Source organism: Cryptotermes secundus, unplaced genomic scaffold, assembly GCF_002891405.2.
Source record: "Cryptotermes secundus unplaced genomic scaffold, Csec_1.0 scaffold267, whole genome shotgun sequence".
In the NCBI taxonomy this organism is placed as follows: Eukaryota; Metazoa; Arthropoda; class Insecta; order Blattodea; family Kalotermitidae; genus Cryptotermes; species Cryptotermes secundus.
In genome coordinates this window covers 277,927-300,303 of record NW_019733322.1, presented here as the reverse complement: position 1 = coordinate 300,303, position 22,377 = coordinate 277,927, and the positions used below count along the sequence as shown (strand labels likewise).

Here is a 22,377-nt window from a genome sequence, read left to right as displayed (position 1 = left end):
CACACTTCAGAGTCACAAATTATTTTCTTTTATATTTTATTAAATATTAGCCATACTTAAAAATGTTTTTTAAGTATGAGAGCTGGGATAGTGCAGTCAGTACAGTGACTGGCTACAGGCTGGGCGACCAAGGAGTTTGAGTCCTGGTGAAGGCAAGAATTTTCATTTCTCCATGTGGTCCAGACAAGCTCTGAGGCCCACCCAGCATCCTATCCCATGGGTACTGGGGGGTCTTTCCCTGGGGGTAAAGCAGCCGGGGAGCGAAGCTGACCACTCACCTCCAACTAGTGCCGAGGCCAAGAAAACATGCGTTTATACATCCACTCCCTCATACATCTTCACGGCATAGTGCTTAATTAGTTAAGCAGAGGGACTTTACTTTTACCTTTACTTAAAATTGTTTAAAATAAAAGCCCTATAAAGCTTTTGTATAATGACCAGTAATATCCCAGAGAACTAGTATTTGGTTTTAGTTGCATGTAAAGTCAGAGTTTTATTGATTAAAGGTAAACCAAAGTTAAAACATCCTAACAAATTTTAATGCAGACTTCATCACAATGTGATCAGTAATTTAAAAAATGTAACCTCAGGGTAAATGAATATCACTTCCCTATAATAAATTCAAATCATATCATTTATGAAAAAGAAAATACATATTAAATGTAAAAATGACAGCATTGAATAGATCAATCCATTGTTACAGACAGGCTGCATAACAAGGGGGGATTTTGGTATAAAACTTACAGTTCATCAGGGCAGTTAATTGGCTGTGCAAGACGGTATCCATCCCTCAAGTAGGCTGCCATTTCAAAGGGGTCCACCTCCACATATGGCTGTTGGGCAAGAGTTGTAAGCTCCCACAGCAGAACACCAAATGACCACTGTACACAAACACACACACCTGATTACACGGATAGAATCAGTTTCATGCTATAGCAAAAGGTGATATAATGGGATTCCAACAAGCCTGAACATTTATCTTCCATTTTAAGCAGGTTTCAACTGTCACAGGTATCTCTGAGATGATAGTACATGAGAGGACAGTACATGAGACAAAAATAACGGGTTCTAGTTCGGATGACTGGATTTATTAGCACTTTGGCTACACTCTCTCTCTTAATTACAATTAATGCAGCACTATTGCTGATTTACACAATTTCCAGTTCACCACTGCGCACACTTTGTCAACTGTCTGACAATACAGAAGAACAACAAGGGAAACTGGGTCCCTTTCTGTCCTCAGAAGAAATGACAGGGAGGCCCCTGCTCAGGTGGGTCCATTAGGCAGAGCCATCTTCAATCATTGTCAAGTGACATTATCTAATGGGCTCAGTTCGGTAGGTGCCTCTCCACACTTTCATATGAGGATTGAAACAGACCCACTTTCTGAAATGTTGTTTTCATTTAGAATACCAGATGATGGACAAAGCCCAGACACTGAACAACCCCATTTATATTTTGCTTTATTCTGTTCAAGTTGTAACAAAATATTCTTTAATAAAATAAATTTTGGTAAGCCAAGTCCAACTGGGTCCACTTGGCACAGCAGCCACTGATTGGCCTGTTGTAGCCTGTCCCGGGTGATTATGATGATGGAGAATTTGGTGGAATGAAGATTGGCAGGGGAAACCGAAGTACTCGAAGAAAACCCACCCCAGCACCACTTTGTCCACCTCAAATCCCACTGGACCAGACCCCGGGATCGAACCCAGGCCGCCACAGTGGGAAGCCAGCGACTAACCGCTTGAGCTATGGCACGGCCTTGGTAAGCTAAGTACAAAACATAATTATAAAAACAGAAAACAAAAATATCCAAATGGGAAGCTTTTCATCACATTTTTGCTTTTTGATTTACAGTCCAACATTAAACTGATTCACAGGTAATTTTACTTTCATTTTCATGAAACAATTATGTGTACAATATTTAATCTATAATAAATAGTTCGATGATTAAAGCCACCAACCCAAAAGTTAAATAGAAATTTTAGGTGGCTGCCATGATACTCTAAATTCTTTGAAAACATGACATGATCAAAAGCTGCATATTTCTTGCAGATTGAGTACACACCAAATTTGGAATCACATATCATCACTAATGTTACTTCCATTTTGCATTAGTGACATTAGAAAATCATCAAACAAGGAACACTAATTAATAAGAAGTTCAGACAGCTGCCAATTTGCATTAGTGACATTAGAAAATCATTAAACAAGGAATATTAATTAATATCAGATATTACACTCACCACATCAGATGCTGTGGAGAAATTTGCGTGCACCAGACTCTCAATGGCGAGCCACTTGACTGGGCGATTCTCATTGTCACCCAAACAGTGATAGTCTGCTGGGAACAGGTCACGGGATAAAGCATTGTCAGCCACCTGCACCTTAAGCTGCTGGTCCACCATGCAGTTCCGTGTCGCCAGATCGCGATGCAGCAGTCTCTTCTTGTGCAGGAACTGCATGGCATGCACCACTTGCAGTGCCATTGCAACCACCTCCTGGGTAGTCAGGACTCGTGCCACCCCCTCGGCACTCAGCTTACAGGTCTGAAGGAACCTGCAGCCACGGTGGGACATTTTGCTTTACAAAATACGTTCAGAATTTGTGTCACACAAGAAGTTTAGTGATACCTGTGGTTCCCGAACTGGAGGGTGCACCCACCTGGGAAGGTGTAAGGACATTTTGGGGGTGGGTTTGCTCAACAACAGAAAAGTTACAACTGAAATTTTCAGGTGGTTACCTGACTTAATCATCTCTTCCTTATGCACCATCAGTATTATTAATCCAAATATTTAAAAAATAAAATATTTAGATTTCATCATTTGTCAACATTATTCTTTGCCAGTTAGAGAGCACCGTTCAATGCAAACCTTATTTTCAAAACTGATTTTCACTAAAATTTTTGGTAAGGTGTGCTAAGTCCCCCAACAATTAATTTCCCTCTTTACTCACCATGAAACTATACTAAAAATACTTAATTATGCACTTTCTGTTACATTATTCTAATTTTGGACAGTACTTACGGAGGCTTAATATGTTATCACATTGTCATAAGGCTGCAACCCCATACAAAAGTTACTTTAGCATCTCTTGGATGGAAACAATGACAGACATATGAAGAAGCCCTGCACATATGTGTATGTGTGTGTATGTAACACATTCTGACATGAAGTGTTGACCTGTGGAGTAGAGAATCAACCAAACCAACACTACAATAACAAATCCTGGCTTGTAAATTCCATCATTTGAGGAATACACAAAAACTGTTTCCACTTCAAATACTGTGGCAGCCACAGTGTGGTTACTGTTGATGTTAACAAATCAGTAAGATCTGGGTTAGTGCATGACATGAAAAATCATACCACGTTTCAATTGGCTCGTGAATTACTGACGGACAAAGAATGCATCTGCACACTGATGTACGTTACAAGAAATTCGTACTATCTTCTGTGATGAGAGGACGTGTTTATTAATTAACAAAAATCCACTACTGGTACAAAGCCACTTAATAATACAAACCGACAAGCAATACTAGGAATTATAAGTAAGTGAAAAAATGTCATATTTTTGGTAAGTGGTTATGAATGAATGAATGAATGTATAAGGGGTGGGCCTTCTTGGCCCTTGCACCCCGGCCTACAGTGGTCTATTGTGCTTTGGTAAGTGGCTAACTGATTACAATCCTAATTGAATGACAATACTAGTAATTATATCTAAACAAATGTTACTATAACCAAGTCAGCAATACCAACAATAGCTCAACTCTGTCCACTGCAGAAGGCAGTTCATATATTAACTCACCTCTTTAAATTTGAATCTCCCCGATGTGGGTAGATAAGGAATGGGGCTGTGTGGTCCTCAATGGATACCCCAAGAACGGAGAGAACATTCTTATGACTCAGGCTGTACATGGTCATCCCTTCTTGAAGCAGCAAGGACACCTGTACTTGACTTGCATGATCTGAAAGCAATGAATATCAGGCAAATGTGTATTCCCAAATTCATACATATAACACAGTCATACGTACTGGTTAACATCATAATGTGATTCACAGTTTAACGTGTAAACCGGCTAAAGCACAACAGGTGATCATCTAATGTTGCTTAAGAACAGGGACAATTTTACCTTCATACTTTCACATGTCATAAAAGATGTTCTGGAAAGAACTTCTGGCATTTATTCCCTTATAGTTTCCACACAACTACATAATGAGGCTAACCGAAACTATAACCCAGTAACTGTACCGTAGCAGTCCATTCCTGTATTTATTTCCACTTGTACACATTTCAACATGAATTTACTAGATAGAACTTCAAAAGTTCACAACATTAGCTATCAACACATACAAAATTTCACATAAAATTTGTATGTATGGTTATGATTCGTCACATACAAAATTTCATGTGCCTCATCCCAATGGTGCATCAGTTATTGCCATTAACCGAATAAGCTAAGTACACAATTTGCATTCATTTATATTCCATAAGAGTATGACTGCAACGGAAGCCCCGTTGGTTTACTTCACTTCTTTGCTCTATGGTGCCCTGAGAGCATTCACCTCCTTTACGACTGATGCCATTTCTTCTCTATTACTCATATATCCCTTCTGCCCTCATCTCTGAGGTTTCGGCTCCATATCTTCCAGCAACCTGAATCCATGCCTTTTCAAACTTTTCCTTTACCTTCTAGTTTACTTTCATAAATAGAAAATTTATCACTGCAAAAAATTTTTGGGCACTATATGATGTGCTCTTAATGTCACTAGCCCTTTAGAAATTTGCATCACTGTCATGCTTGTATTAGTAAAAGTAGAAAATCAGAAAGCACAAAGGTAGATGACCTCTAGTGGCACTATGTTCACACAAAGTTTCATGAAAACCTGAGAGATGCACAAGAATTATTATGATGGGCGCAAACATACTGACAAATGGACCACAAGCCTGCCTTTCCTCACAAAATATGGAAAGTAGATTTAGAATCTGAACCACAGACAAAATTACAATGTACCATGAGCTAACAAATCTAACAGACAGACAGACAGATGACAGTCTAAAAAAACGCTATTTCATATTCAGGGATGCTGAAAGCGTGTAAATCCTCTAAAAAACAGACCCATTGCTAAGCAGTTACTTTGTAAACAACGACCGTTTTGGGGCAACGGCTCGATAAACACGTTCCCACTGCAATGAATACGCAGGCAACAATAGTTATCGTTCTATGTGGTTCGTGTCGAGTTGTTATAAGCAAGAGAAAATTTTAGTTCATGGGCAACCCCGTGTGGAGGCGGGGTCGAATACCTCCACCGTGAACCTGCGAGTCGTAGGAGGCGACGAAAAGGGAAGTCTCAAATCTGAGACAGTAAAATATGGTCGTGAGTCAGAAAGGACTGGGACCTGAGAAAGACTGCGCTGGCAAAGGCTAGCAGCATATACAAAAGACAGACCCGTCCTCTCGTCAGGGAGGGCTCCCCACAGAAACAAGACCGTAACTGTCAAACGGTAATACGAGTAATTAATATCTGGTCATGAGCCCCAGATGGACGCTTTATTCCGAGATAGACTGGCCGACTGACCGTCGGTCGTAACATATGACTCAGTTCAGAGGCAGTCCTGCATGGGAGGCTTTGAAGACAGAACCTGAGCGCGTGAAGCGAAGAATCTTCACTGTTAGAAGCCGCTGTCACGGAACGGCTGGTGAAAACACAGCAGGCTGAGAAAAGGATTGGCGGGTGCTGTGGTGATTTGTGAATTGTGGAGATCAGCGGTGACGCTGTAATTGCTTGTAATTCCGAGTCGCGTGTATAAGTGGTTAATACATCCATTCAACCAATCCAAACCCCCGTCGATAGTCACACATACTACACGATATTATCCTCTATTTTTAGTTCCTAACATATGCAATATGAGAATACATCCGAGCAAACGGCGTTACAACCCAGAATGACGTACTCCTCATTACACTATGATCGTGAGAAAAAAAAATGTCTCGAGATTTTGACGGATGTATATGTTCTCAGTAGGCGTGATTACGGGAAAGTGGTTCTTGGAATGGCGCCTATTTGTACGTATGTATGCGTATGTGCGCGCGTGCACCTCGCCAGTGCCTGGAGGGTTCAACGGATTTTATTCATATTAGATATTTAAGAATTTATGAATCACAGGTCTGTGGCCGGTGAATATGAATATTCTACATCAGCAAATAGGGACCCTTCACAAGAGGGCATCAAATGTAAAATTGTAAATTTTTCGAAGGCCACCTCTCTGCATGAATCTGCACAGGTGATATCTTCGTGAAAGTATGATACATCCTCTAACTAATTTCGTGGAGCTGAGCTCTTCTTGAGAAGCCGCCAGTTGTGCAGCTATTCAAGAATCTTCCAGCATTTTATGAAACGCGAAGGTTCATTACCGTATTCACAAGAGCCCTCCACTGGTCCCTATCCTGAGTCAGATCGATCCAGTCCATACCATCCCATCTTATCTCTCTAGGATCAATTTTAATATTATCCACCCAATTACTCCTTGATCTTCATAGCGGTCTCTCTCCTTCTGGCTTTCCCACCAATATCCTATATGCATTCCTCTTCAACCCTATTCGTGCTACATGCTCTGCATCTCATCCTCCTTGACTTGATCATTCTAATTATACTTGGAGAAGAGTACAAGTTATGAAGCTCCTCATTATGCAGTTTTCTCCAACCTCCTGTCACTTCATCTCTCTTCGGTCCAAATATTCTCCTCAACACTCTGTTCTCAAACATCCTCAGTCTATGTTCCTCCCTTAATGTCAGAGACCAAGTTTCACACCCATACGAAACCACAGGCGAAATTATAATTTTGTATATTCTAATTTTTATGTTTTAGACAGCAGACGAGAAGACAAAAGCTTCTGGACTGAATGATGGTACATCTTCTAGCTACACAAACATGNACACCACATATACACGGTGCCAAATCCCAGAAGACTGCTTTCTTCATAGTCACCGCCGTGAAAGCCTCAAATCTTACATGAAATTTCAATTTTCTCGACAACGGCCTGGGTGACTTGACTATATTTTAATCATCTAAAGAGGCAATGGACCCAAATAGACATAACATTATTAAGCTAATATGTCCTAAATATAAATTATTTTATAACGCCAAGCACATGTGGGAAAGATGCGGAATATTTTTGTGTCCTCTTCCGTCGTCCGCAAGGCAAATAAACGTACATACCACTTAATACGAAATTTGAAATAATGGGGTAATTTAAATGATAAACCTATATTCACTAAGACTATTCTCACATTATGGTTCACCAGAATTCCATGATCACTATAAAAATACAAAAGTGAAAAATGTGCCGCCTTGGTTGAAAATTCAACACATAAAATTGTGATGTGATGTAAAAGGTTTGTGTCCAGATTTGGATTATGCATTAAGAAAATATTTTTCTTCGATAGAGAGGCGAAATAACTGTCGGTATGGCGACGGGCTACGGGCCGGACGGTCGGGAATCGAATCCCGACATGAACACATGACACTCCACAGTGCCCACACCGACTCAGAGATTTACCCAGCCTCCTATACAATGGCAACAGGGGGCTCTTTCACCAGGGATGAAGCGGAAGGGACGTGAAGCTGACCACTAATCTCCACCTAGTGCCAAGGTAAAGAACAGTAGAGTTATATGTACTTAAGCCGATCACACTGGGATCATGGGTTCGAATCCAACTCGAGGCATGGATGTCTGTGTGCGTTTATCCTGTGTCTTGTTGTTTCTATGTAGGTAGCGGCTTTGCGACCGGCTGATCCCGCGTCCAAGAATTCTTACTAACAGTGTATAGGATTGAGAAACAGAAATAGCGGCCAAGGTCCACAAGGGCTGTAGAACCACAGATTTATAGTTTCCTTCCTTGTTGCCATAGGCTTGTTAACTAGTGTAATAATATACACCTCCGTGATTTATCTCTGTACACAACACTACACATTTCTATCCTCTGCCACTTGCCACGCACAGGCAGGGACGAATATCTGCAAGTTCCTGACAACAGTTGATCTAACACACCACATTTATGTCAACAATGCTCATTATTTTTATTATCCGTGATATTTCAGGGGCTCGCACTACTGCTGTCTTGCCAAACTTCGCAGTAGAGTGAGCATCACCGTGCTTCTTATTCGGGATGTCCCGGGTTCAGGTCTTGACAAGGAGCCCTGCTATGGCCATTGGAGCTTCTTTTATGGCCTTTCCCAGTCTTTCCAGGGATTTGCGGTGCGGTACCTTGAACTGGGTCACAGCTGCTTCCTGCCACATCGTTTGCAACTCATTCTCACTTATCATTCTACGCTACACAGTCTGCGTTCATGACGGAATTGTTAAATAAATAAATAAATAAATAAATAAATAAATACAATATTATTCTCTTAAAATGAAGGGCCCTGCGTTGAGATTATTCTGGGACATTCTTTTATTTCCCCGTTGGCGGCAGAACTTTGTGGATAAGTTTTCTCTGGGGCCTAAGCCTTGTATAATTTTCGAAGTACAGTAGTGTTTCACACGAAGTCATATCAACTATATACACATTACGCAGGGAGGCCAGGGTTCGATCCCGGGGTAATTGTGACTTTCTTTATGCGCTAAAAACACTTAAGATGTGCCCTAAAATCACTTAAAATATGCGCTAAAAAGCGGGAAAATATGCACCAAAAATAAAAAAATATGCACTTAAGATACAGGTCACTTTATTCGGCCTCACCTATTTACATGTATCACTCACTGCAGAAAGTAGTATCACAACAGGCAACTAAAAGTCTACCAATGTTTTCTGGAGACAAACTACGTCTATTGTCCGTCAAAATGAGTTTATAGGCTGAGAATGATCTTTCTACATCAACTGACGTGATTGGACAGTATTTATACACTGGCGCCGAAGGTTCGGAACATTCACTGGGCAAAGATACCCTAATTCCACTCAAGTACTGACTAACTGACTGAATCTTTTTTAGTCCTGAGTTAGAATTCAACACAATTTCTAAATTGCATTTAATAGTCTCTCCAATTTCGCCTGGAGCGGAATTCAGTGAACGAGTTGCTTTCTGAACGAGTTCAAGTGAGTCCTGAAGAAGTGCACCACAAGATTCTAAGATCTCAATGGCTTTTGAAACTGCAGAAAAATGTGCATGGATAAAATTCACATCTTGATAAACAGTATCACTTCCAAACACCACTTTTGCTTCACGGACAAATGCATATTCATCTTCAAGTTTTGCAACCACTTCTTTTACTTGATTGAAATCCTCCTGATAAAATAAAACTGCGGATAACCATGTCCTCCACCTAGTTAGGACAGGTTCAGGTGGCAGAGGAACCTTAGATAGGCAATCTTTGTACAACTGGACACTGGCTAGTGCTTTCAGAAACAGTTTTTCCCACTTGCAATTAAATCGTTAACAGCTGGAAACTGTGGCCGTATTTTTTCTGCAATAATCCGTGTGCTAAACAGGTTACGTGTATAAGATTTGAATAAAATACTTGTAAGGCCTTTGCTGCTTTCAGCATAAAGGAATCTCCATCTGTGAGTAACACAAGCACCTTACAGCAATTATTTTCAAATTCAGATGGCCATAGTAGTCGCAGTAAATCACTTACAGATCTTGTTATTGTGCTATGGTTGGTTTTCTCTAGTACTTTGCAAGCAAGAAGATGAGGTTTGTCGGGTTCGTCTGGATGTAGCTTACCAACTACGAAATTTGGTATGTATCGGCCACATAAATCGGTTGTCTCATCCATCGATATCCCGATACAGTTCCTTCCGATGTCAGAAAGTACACAATATTTCTCCAGAAATGGTCGAAGAACTGGATTGCTTAATTTATTCCATAGAATGTTGCTGCATACTAAAGCCTTACAAAGATCGGCCGAAAATGAATTAACAGAGGACTTGGGTTTGACCTGTGTAAGAAGTAGCTGTTGTGGCGTGCTGTTCTTCTTCCCCTTCTTTGCCGTAATATGTGCAGTCGTTCTTGAGTGTTGTTCAAGTTGAAATTTCTTTTCGCATTTTACTTCCTTTGCGCACACTTGACAGTACACGACGACACCGTCTGTTGAATAGTCACTATTACCCGACACCCACCGAATTTTTAAATATCTACTGCTGCACTTTTCTTTAGGCATTTTCAGTACACGAACACTTTTCTGATGCAGAATATTAAAGAAAAGAGTAACATATTAACTGAAGAGACTTCTCTCGAGACCAACCCTCTGATGCTACTGTCTGCTGTGGTGGTCAATGGAATGCAGGAAAATCCCACTCCCTCCCTCCCTCTCGAAATAGCCAAGGTACCTGATTGTATTGTAAGTGGTAAAAGGGCCGTTACTCAGAAAGTTGAGAATAGCAACTGGCAAGTGATGTCCAAAACACAGGAAAACCCGATTTTGTTACAGAATATTGAAATTATCCTTAATTTCAAACACATATGCAGAAATATGCTCTTACGCTTAGAATACGCAATAACGACCAAAAACCCTCAAAATATGCATTTTAAAAAAATCCAGGCCTTACTTATGTCACATGTTACAGGTGGTAATGACGCCATCCTCAATGAGGTTGGCCGAACCACGGCTGTGTCTTTGGTGGGGACGAATCATGGACCAAGGATGCGTTGGGACACCTCCTCGTGGTCCCGCCGGGCAACGACAGTCTTGGGGGTCTGGATCAGTATGACCCTCCGGGGCTGGCGGCTGAGTTCCCATACAGGGCGATGGCTATATGACCAGAGCCTCCCACGCGGCAGCATAATGACCCTTGGGTGTCACTACGGTGTACGCGGGACGAATGCGGGAGAGCACTCCTATGGGGCACCTTCGGCTATTTGAGTTGTCTCCCTAGAGTATCTATAAGGTACCGCAAGCCTTAGGGCTCAACACTCTAAAATGGTTTGACCAACCCATGTGGAGGGGTGGGAATGGGGGGAGCTCATAGGCCACCCTCAGGGGCGGCTCTCTCGTGTAGGCTGCCCTGGTCGTCGCACTCCCATTTATCATTTGGGATACTCCTCTCCCCCCGAACAAGCACTCTTGGTCCTGGAGGCTTGTGAGGGTTGCATTTACTACAGGACCAAATCGCCTAAGTCAAGGTGTGAGGCATCGTGCTGAGGGCTGCATAGCACTGGGGTGGTAATTAGGCAGTGTCTTGAACGATCCCCTCGGGGCATCAGGCAGCAAACTGTTTTATCTATGCTTTCCACTAGTATGGGGCGCTGCGGGTGGCGACCTTTTAAATCCCCGAAACTCGTGGGACCAAAACGAAAGGAACCAAAAAACAACGGTCGTAAGGACCTTAAACTAAAGAGGGACACCCTTCAAGGGGATCCCTACGAGAAATGCTCCAGCAGGGGGCTGGGAGCTCTGGTGAACCACTAAGGGACCCAGTTAGAACCAACGAACCTGCCGTTGAACTTTCAGCCAAAGGCAGGGAAAAACCAGTGGTTCGAAACCTACCTGAGGTAAAACCAAAAACTCCTCTCTTGGGAGTCAGTAGTACTGACATACCACTACAAGGGGCTAGTACCTCTAACACACCTGCAGCAGGAGAAGGACTGGGACACCTAATCGCTGGAGTAGGTGGACCCCGTCTATCGAAAAAAGCCTTGTCTGGATACGCCAGACGGAAGTTGAAAAAGGTAAGAGCTGGAGAATGCACAGCAGGAACTGTTGCAGTCAGAAACCAGGAAATGCAAGCTCGTCCAAGCAGGGAGAACCCCCCACCGGCACCTTTAAGAGGCCAAGGTCGGAGGGCAGTACCCCTACAGAAACGGCCAGAACTCCAAAAAGGCCCAGGGACTTACAAGGAGGCTCTGACCAATATAAAGGTAGCTATCTTCAAGGGAACCCATCCTGAAGATAAGCTTACCGATGATGACCAAAATTTCATTCTGGAAGCACTGGAGGAGGTGTTGTGTAGGACTTCAAAGGGAGAACTACCACACCTGAAATCATACAGACAAGTGGGAGGTGCACTCATTTATGTATGTGCCGACCAACAGTATGGTCAATGGCTCACCAAAGCCATTGACAACCACAGGCTGGAATCAGGGGATAGGCTGAAGGCTACTGATGACAGGAACCTGCCCAAGCCTGTTAAAGTGGCTTTCCGGACTAGGGACAAAGTTGCCCAGAATCAAGAAGAGCTGCTGAAATGGATTGCAGACCTCAACCCAGGACTTCATACTGAGAACTGGAGGGTACTCAATAAGCAATCTGAGTCGAAAGGCCAGAGGCTCATCTTACTCATAGACCGGGACTCTCATACTGTTATATAGAGGACCGGTTACGAAATATTTTCAGGACTCTCACAGGGGACTGTTAAGGTGCTGGATGATCCTGAAGTTCAGGACCGAGCAGAACCTGTGTCAGACACTGTATCTTCAAATTCGGTCTCTGAGGGGGAGGGGAATGAGCTACCCACCCCCCCGGATGACCGAAGTAAAGCGGAACAGGGGACCCATTCACACGGAACCCAGTACGAGGACGGGGAGGAAAATAAGATGGAAACTGACCCTTCCCCAATTGGAAGAGATAACTAACCCCCATATACATACTTGTAGACCTAATACATCCATACACACACACACACACACAGCACATACAAACGCCATGAAATTTCTTCAGATTAACATACACCACAGCCAAGCTGCCACGGCAACTCTGTGCCAGCAACTAGCTGAGGGAAAGGCAGATATAGCACTTATTCAGGAACCTTGGTTATACAAGGGTCAAATAAGGGGCTTAGCTAACACAGGGAAACAGTTTACTCTGCTGTAACCAGTAATAATGCAAGATCTTGTATTTATATCAGGAATCATGTTAATGTCTTGCCTTTGCTGGAGCTCTGTTCTAGGGGTACAACAGCGGTAAGGATAACATACACGTATCGAGAAGGCAGTAGGGAGCTGATTGTTGCTTCAGTCTACCTTCCATACGACTCGGATGAACCACCACCAACTAAGGAAATTAGGGACATCACAGACTACTGCTGTAGCAGGAAGAAGCAACTCATCATTGGGTGTGATGCCAAAGCGCACCACATCTTGTGGGGGAGCACCGGCACCAACCCAAGGGGAGAGAGCCTCATGGAATTTCTGGTGAGTTCGAACCTGAATATTCTAAACCATGGTAACGAACCTACCTTTGTGGTTTGCAATAGGAAGGAGGTTATTGATCTGACACTAGGGACAAATAACATAGGAAACCTGGTAAGTAACTGGCATGTATCTGATGAACCGTCCCTATCGGACCACAGATATATATGCTTTCAAATAGGTAACACAATAACACGACAAGTTACCTTCAGGAATCGCAGGAGAACCAATTGGTAGTCGTACAAGGACGACCTAAAGGTGAACCTGGATACTACTTCGCGAAATATACGAATTGGCAGGGGAAACCGAAGTAATCGGAGAACACCTGCCCCAGTGCCACTTTTTCACCTACAAATCTCATATGACCTGACCCGGGCTTGAACCCGGACAGCCGCGGTGGGAAGCCGGCTTGAGCTATGGCGCGGCCTGAAACAGAATGTTCACGCAAGAAGACATAAGTAACTCTAAATTACTGAAAGCTTGCAGTGCCGGGCCCTCGTCTTACAGAAAAAGAATTTACCGGGCCACGGTCTGACAAAGATTGAGAACCACTGTCCTACAACACGAGCATTAAGATTCGTGCAAGGGTGCACTGATATTCCTGGACTGGTGTACGACTAAGCAAACCAACAAAGACTCTTGATTTAGGATGACGTGATTGTAACACAATGGAAGAATGGAACAAACTGTAAGCAAATGAAGGTAATAACAGGGAAGCTCGCGAAAAAGGGCGGACACAAACAGAAATATCTCGCCTACATGCTGTGGGCGAGCTAGGGGCTACCAGTGGACAGCATACTGTAGCCACGGTCTCAACACGTTTGAAACTTAATAAACAAATCGGTTATCATCATGCAATAATTAAACGAATCCCTAATCTTAGCATGCACAGTTGAGTTTTGAATTATATCCAGCGAAAAAAAAATCCTTGAGCTTAATTAATTAAGCACTACGCCATGGAGGCGTATGGATTTATAGATCCATGTTTTCTTGACCTCGGCATTAGTTGGAGGTGAATGGTCAGCTTCACGTCCCGGCCGCTTTACCCCCGGTACCCACTGGATAGGAGATTGGGTGGATCCCAGAGCCAGTCTGGAAGACAGGGCGAGAAGAAAATTCTTGACCTTACCGGGACTCGAACCCCGACCTCTCGGTCGTCCAGCTCGTAGTCAGCCGTTATACCCACTACGCTCCAGACATGCTCTGGGGCCCACCCAGCCTCCTACCAAATGGGTACCGGGGGCTCTTTCCTATGGGGTAAAGCAGCCGTGGCGTGAAGCTGATTACTCACCTCCAGTTAGTGCAGAGCAAAAACATTAGTATGAGGCATAAAATGAGACTATGGGTGACGCTGTCTTCGCACCGCGGCGATTGCAAGTCAGATCGCGTGGGATTTGTAGTGGATAAACAGACACTGGGGCGGGGTTTCCCCGCGCACTTTGGTCTCCCTTACCAATTACTCTATATTTATTCAGCATCTTATCACCGGCGCTATACAGCCGAAATACTGGAACCGATATTAAATAGCCAGCGTAAAAAATAATAATTTGTGGCGATTGGAGTTTGTTAAGTGGCTAGTAAATGCAAGTTTTATTTATAGAGCCCCTTCTTATACAAAATATTTGTATGAAACAAACTGGCAGGCTCTGTGTCGATGAGTGAATTTTGTGAAGTTGCCAGTCCATTTACGTTGTATTGCTGAACCGTGGTCATAAGCCCAAATGCAACCCCCCCCCCACAGAAAATGATATTATAGGACTTTTGGTAAGTTCTGATAATTCAAAGGATAGGATGAAAAAATGAGACTGGAAAACTAGAAAGAATATCATTTATAGAACCGCCATATACCAGTATATTCCCGGGAGAAACAGCTGGTAATACGCTAAATGATGGTCCAAGAACGGTCTGAAGCACACGCATCTCACCTCTGGATATTATAGTTGCAAAGAAACAGAAAGACTGGCTACCTACACACAGTTTCAGAACACATTTGTCAGTAGAAAGAGACGTGTTAATCAGCACCCGAGGCACCGTACCAGTCCGCTAATTGACGCCAACAGCCTCTGTGGGAAAACAGTGTGGGCAGCTGACTACGCCATACACCTTGTCAGCAGTCAATTAAAGTCAGGGCAACTGCCTGTTTGCGGTCAGAGAACCTTACAATTGCCTTACGTCCTCACCCTGCAGTATTCCATGAACCTAGAGCTCCCACACTCCTTTTTACGTACATTCATTTTGCAAATATACATACATGTACATACTTATTTCCGACTGCATGAAATGGTTTGGACGTTGTTCCGTATTTATAGTTCTTACTAGAACGCAAAGACCATACTTAAATTTAGTGCAAACCATACATAACACATTGTCACTATATGCTGTATGTATGTAACGATTTTTTAGATGTAAAGAGTGTAAAAAAAAGGTAAAGCTATTCCTGCAACAGTAGGGTTGAGACGTCGAGGCTCCCACATTTTGTAGACAATCGGATCACAGATGGCGGTGAGGTTGTCCTTGCCTTATACAGCCAGGAAGATTCCTAGTACTCATTTATGTTAGAGGCTGAGTCGAACCCAGGGCCATAGTGTGGCTGGAAGGATTGGATAAAGTATCTTCCCACATACGAACTTTAACAGGGACACCATCACGTCATGATAAAACTATCTGCTGCATATTGTACCTTCTGACATGACTTTTCTATCCGTCCAGCACGAAATGTTCGGAGTGACGAGATGAAGCTGCCATCATCACAGAATATGACACCAGCACAGAAAAAATAATCGCTGTTCTCTGTGGCTTAACTGACGATATTCACGGTACAACATATTTGTAGAAAAAGTGACAATTACTCAGCTGGTCACGAAGCCTCCTGCTTTCATGGATCGCCAGTGTTCGCCATTGTCTTCACAAACGCCCATCAAACTCTATTTCAGCCAGTTCAGTTCACAACTTGATCTCCTAATCCACGCGCTGGTTTTCCAAATGGTATCTTTTATTTTTTAATTTTCCGGCTGAAATCACGTGTGCATGTCACTCCCCTAGGCGTGGTGCATGTCCGGACCACCTCATACAACTCAGCCGCGTCATAGCTCAGGCCGTTAGTCGCTGGCTTCCCACCGCGGTGCACCGGGTCAGGACATGTGAGATTTGTGGCTGAAAAAGTGGCACTGGGGCAGGTTTTCTCCGAGTACTTCGGTTTCCCCTTCCAATTCGCATTCCACTGATTGCTACACAATCATAATTTATCATCCGGAGCTGGTATATTAGGCCAAACAATGGCCGCAGGAACAAATGAACTCTCTCACCCTGTGAGAAACACTGTGTTTACTTGTGATGAACCGCCTGCATAGGACACTAGCGCCGACCTGCAAAGCAACGCAGCTTGACAATTTGCCTAATTGGCACGGCACAGTGAAAGCCGTTAAAGCAGTATAGGACAGTACTAATAAAGTTGGCATTATATCGTACAATATTTGTCTGAGAGCGGTTCCTGTGGATCTTGGTGGCACGACTGACTGGCTGGAGTCTGTATATCGTTATTCCTTTCAGTTCCTTCAAAGCAATGTGTCGCCTTTCACAAGGTTGCCCTTGTACTGCAGCACTATGTCGGGATTGGAGGTGAAGATACACATATTCTTAACTCGGTACTAGTTGCAAGTAAGTGGTCAGCTTCACGCTTCATCCCACTAAATAATAATAATAATAATAATAATAATAATAATAATAATAATAATAATAATAATAATAATATCCGACTTAATTTAGTAATCGTCCATCTAGTAATATCTGATGAACAGTACAAATTATTGAACCCCTTATTACTTGTTATGTTCTGAAGTTTTCTCAGTCTTCGGTTAGTTGCTCCTCTTTAGATCAAACGTTCTTTCCAGCACTTCGTTCCAGGCACCTTTCCTCGGAGTGACAGACCTTGCAACTTGCGGACTCAAAACTCATGACCACCGTGTGAAGGGACTGCAGTCAGGTGAACAGGAGACAGTGTTGTGGACTAAGCCATGTGGGGACATTTAGAAATGACCACGAACCTACAAGATTCACGTGGAAACTGATAACTACCTACAAATAGTTCATACTGAATGGACATATGTTAATAAACATAAGAGAAAACGCAAATATAACATTATTAATAATTAATTCAGACAAATTCTGAATTCTGATTAAATTATCTCAAGATATTTATGATGTGCATTAAACCGAATCCGAATTGGGCTCCACTGGATTTTCTTATACCCAGTTGTTGGTTCAATGAATGAAAATACCAGCTGTCTCGTAAACACCTGAACATTTCGATGCTACCTAATCATTTACCGACATCTGCTCATTAATTTATTCATGATGATTGATGACTTCCCACAGCTCAGGTTCTTAGATGACGGCTTTTCAGCATAGAAGCCCCAGTTGAATCTCAACAGACTTCATGTGAGATTCATGGAGGTCAAAATGGCACTGAAACTGGTTCTCCTGTGTGTTCGACTTCCCTTTCTTAATCATCAATCCACCATTGCGCCATATTCACATATCCATGGCACTGCAGCAGGCGAGAGTCCTGGCGAGCCAGCACATGGTTGCTTACAGAGCAATACATTTTTATTTATTACAATTATCAGTCGACCCCAAGGCCACAGTGCGGCTGGAAGGATCAGGTAAACTGAAAGGAAAAACTCAACTCATCGGAACTCAAACCCGCGATCTTTGGGCAGGTAGCACAGTGCCTCAATCAACTATGCTACCGATTCAGCCTCTAACAGACATGAGTAACAGGAATCTTGCTGGGAGGTAAAGGGCGACCGGCGCGTAAAGCTAACAACTTCAACGCCATCTGTGAGAAGATTGTCTAGAAAATATGGGAACCTCGACGTCTCACAATCCTAAGGGCCTTCACGGCCTGTTACAGGGATGGTTTTACCTTTACAATTATCAGTACTTCTATATTATGCGTGAGCAAATATATACTGATAAAGGTCCATGCTATTCATAGTTCTTACACATCGCTGCTTACCAGCCTGATGTGTTTCCGGGATGCAATCGGCCCACTCCCGGTGTCAGCCAACCATCAGACGATAAAAACATATGTTCCTGCAGACATCGCAGCATGTTACAAAAAAAGTCAGGAATCTGTCTCCGTAAACGTCCAACATGTGCGGTTTGCCTACCTACGCAGCCCTAGAAAATCCACGTGTCAAGCAGATCATTATGCCTAGGTACAAAGTCGAACTGGTACAGATGAGTCCCCAGAAAAGCAGCAAAGCAAGAGGCTTTCACCATTAACACTCTAAACCATGTCCATGAGGCCTACTTCCAAGAGCGAGTTACTGAAGTCAACTGCCAAACGTGCACATCCTGGGATGCCAGAACTCGCAGGAAGTCGATGAAGACATTCAAGATATTAATATGTGCTATGATGTGATACATGAGCCGAGACGTCTCAGCCGGTATAGCGACAGGGCTGCGGGCTGGACGACCAAGGAGCCGGGGATCATTCCTGGCAAGGGCAAGCGATTTTTCTCTTCTATGTGACCACCCACCGGTCACGGTGGCCGAGCGGTCTAAGGCATGTACTGTCTTCGCTCGCTTGGAAACTTGGATCGTGGGTTCGAATCCCACTGAGGGCATGGATGTTTAGTTTGTGTGTGTGCGTTTTCCTGTTTTGTGTACAGGTAGAGGCCTTGCGACGAGCTGATCACTCGCCCAAGGAGTCCTACCGAATGTGTAAGATCTAGAAAACCCGAAGTGAACGGAGAAGTTCATGGCGGTAGGCCTAGGCCCACTGGGGCTGTAGTGCCAAGGAAAAAAAAATGTTACCACCCAGCCCCCTAAACAATGACCACCGGGGAAGGGGGGCTGTTTACCCGGGATAAAGCTGACCACTCCCATCTAATATTGAAGTTATGAATGCGTGGAGCTATGCTTCCACTCCCCCATAAGTCTTCAGGGCGTAATGCTTAATTAATTAATTTTTATTTTAAGGCTAGTGGGGTGGGACTAAGTCTCTTGTACTGCGGCCACTTCTGGCCTATTTTACCAACCCCAGATGATAGGTGAGGGTGATTGTGAAGCAATTGGCAGGAGAAACCGAAGTACTCGGAGAAAACCCGCCCCAGCGCCACTTTGTCCACCACAAATCCCACCTTACCAGACCCCGGGATCGAACCCGGGCCGCCGCGGTGGGGAGCCAGAGACTATCCGCTTGAGCTGTGGTGCGGCCTAATTAATTAAGAACAGGGATAACTTTTGATCGAGTCACATTATTGGCTCATTCATTTTCGATGAGTAGTGTAAACACGCGCCCGGCTGTCTCATAACTGGACCGCTGAACTAGAATCGAGCTGTACGAAGACAAACTGCTTTCAGGCGCCACCATTTCGCGCGCGATACACTGTTTTACACCAACCATCAATGGCGGGGATGGGGGAAGGGATTCTTTGATATTGCTATAAGTGAAAATGAGCATACATCATATTGATTTCCCATTAAACTTGATCCTACACTTCCCCAGTGCCCTACCAAGGAAATCCTCCCCTACGCTAAACCTAGAAACTCGCAGTATGAAGATTTACCGTACTTACTGAGTGGGATGCATCGGTCTGCATGTTCGGGTCTAGCTGTTTCGTCCCCAGTTGAATCGTCGATACAGGAACCAGTAGGTCACGTTCAAGCTGAGGGCGTATTTCGATGTAATTGCTGTCATTGCTGGTTACTTTCCAACACAGATGTCATTCCAAAAGTAGTAACACCTTGGTGGTTAGTTGTGACTATTGCACGTCTTCTCTTTTTACATAAATCCAGAATTCAGGAGGAGACAACGCTTCAAACTTCACGATATATCACTAGGAATTTCCAGCAGAGATGTAGGCTGCTCTGTAAGTTACGCCCCTTACTGTCTCAGATTTTACTAATGACCTGAGACCAAAGGAGTTTGTAATAAGCAGAGGCCTAACGCGTGCGTTTTGAATTTCTTTGCCCCATTTCAACAAGAGCCACCAAAAATCACGCCGATATCCGTAAGATTGAATAAGATCTTAAAGTTAGTGACGATATTAATATTTTTGGACATTATCCATCGTCCTGTCTTTATCTACGAGTAACAACAAAGTCCTGTTTACAGGTCAAAACACAAAGTTTCGGAGACTGGATACTTCGGAGATAGGGACTAGCTCTATTGACTGGGTCAGACTGAGTAGGTCTTACCTGAAGTCGCAGACAGAATCCAGTCTCCGAAACGTTGTGTTTTGAAATATAAACAGGGCGGTGTTTTAGATGAAAACAGGGCGACGGATAATGTCCAGAAGCGTAATTTTGTTCCGTGTGATGAGGTCAGCTTCATTAAAAATAACACTAATACTGCCTAATCTTAAGACACGTGGATTGCATTATCAATGTTAACTGAACTTCTTTTTATTGGATTTATAAGGTGAGTAATGACACAACAAATTTCGTCAGTTGGGATTTCGGGTTTAGAGCATGGTGCGCGTCACACAGTTTAGGAACCACTGGTCTATAGGAAGTTACACTGCAAGGAATGGGCTTGTCCCACGACCTCATGATCTCCCGGTTTTACACCGCTGATTATGTTCTAACTTGCATGAAGATCTGTAAATGCCACACACCCTAATCAGATACTACCAGCCTGTAGACTTACATAACACACACCATCAATACTGTGACACCAGACATTTGGGGCTCAATAGCAACACGAATTAGTCTGCTGCAATCCACATACTGACACGATCCCTCATAAGATAACAAAACTGTAAATATCTAACCCCACTGCAGTACAAAATTTCCACATGCGTTCTTTGCATCTTTGTATTATGAATGCTCCTAGCTGTTAAAAATTGATTTCACGGGCACGCTATCAATGTTACGTTCAGCTACGGCTTTGAATATAATCTTTATATTCTTCTCTGGTAAATTTGTAGCAAATAACACAAAGATTCGAACCGTTGCCATTTTTCTAATTATGGACTTCAGACAACATTTAAAGTAGCATTGGTAGGTATATGCATGGTTGGTCTCCATACCAGGTGTCACATGCCTAACTCCACTGGTTCACTAGTTATCGCTATCCAGCCGAAATCTAAATACAGGTTTCATACAACCGACATACTGCTGCCTCATTTTGAAAATAATGTTGCGTACTTTTCTTTCATGTTACTACACATAATTTTGAAACTACACTATGCAGCGCTCAAGTCGCTCCAACCTCAAAGGTTCGTGAGCTAGCACGTTGGTATTACTGACTGAAGGATATTAGAAAAGTTTGGAGTAACCTCCATGGGCATAATATCCACACAGATTTCATTAAAATCGGTCCAGAGATTCTCGGTACCACAGAAGATAGAACCAGATACATCCCAAATACAAGCTAAGAATCTACCACTCGACTATTTGTTTCTGCAGAATGTGATACAAGGGGCACTGTAAGAATAATTTCTCTGTTACCTACCAGTGACAGTCTTAACCAGAACGTCTTCTTCGACGCCCTCTTCTTCAGTATATGTACCGCGGTACACACGGCCAAAGGTGCCTTCGAGCACGACACTGCGCAGCCGCACTCGACACCTGTATAAAAACGGAGGATGAGAGGATCACTCACAACATGCAGACACTTTTATTAGCTCTATCAATTACTGGTAACAGTGGAAAACACTGAAAGACGATAATCTACAAAATGTAAACATTGTAATTGGTTCTTCATGTTCGTTTATTAACTAACTCCATGGAACTGGCTCATTCTTGAGAAGATTCCAGCTGCTCATCCGCTCCAGAAAATCTTAGCATTTTATGGAATCCAAAGACTCATTACTATTACCGTGTTAACAAAAGCCCACCATGTTCCCTAGCCTCAGTCAGCGTTCACACCTTCCTGTTCTTTTTCTTTAAGAACAACCCAACCATGCCTAGGTCAGCCTAATGCAGTTTTCATTCAGGTTTCCTTACCAATGCTTCATGTGCATCTGTCACATGCATGCTACACTCCCTGCCAATTCCATCCCACTTGAATTGATCAGTATAACAATATCTAGCAGGGGATGCAAATTATGAAGCTCCTCGGACAATTTTCTGCAGCCTCCTATTATTTCATTCTTCTAACTTCCAAATACTCTCATCAGCATCCTGTTCTCAAACATCCGCAGTCTACATTCTGTCCTTAATGCGAGAGACTAAGTTTCACGCCCATATAAAACTACATGAAAATCATAGTTCTGTATGTTTTAATCTTTTTTCTTTTGA

The 22,377-nt window shown here is 43.2% G+C and overlaps 1 protein-coding gene across 3 annotated transcripts in view; it reads right to left on the bottom strand.

The window, feature by feature from the left end:
- Window positions 1-22,377, bottom strand: part of LOC111867938 (tyrosine-protein kinase Dnt) — a 223,892-nt gene that overhangs the window by 11,593 nt on the left and 189,922 nt on the right. For all 3 annotated transcript variants that reach the window (XR_002843425.2, XR_002843426.2, XM_023858173.2), the window contains exons 6-9: window positions 21,590-21,705; window positions 3,805-3,964; window positions 2,247-2,559; window positions 745-881 (exon numbers count right to left, since the gene is read on the bottom strand). Coding sequence is in view for 1 of the 3 variants with exons in the window: in XM_023858173.2 (XP_023713941.1) it covers window positions 745-881; window positions 2,247-2,559; window positions 3,805-3,964; window positions 21,590-21,705 (726 nt within the window). In the remaining 2 variants the exon portion in view is untranslated. The remainder of the gene's footprint in view (window positions 1-744; window positions 882-2,246; window positions 2,560-3,804; window positions 3,965-21,589; window positions 21,706-22,377) is intronic.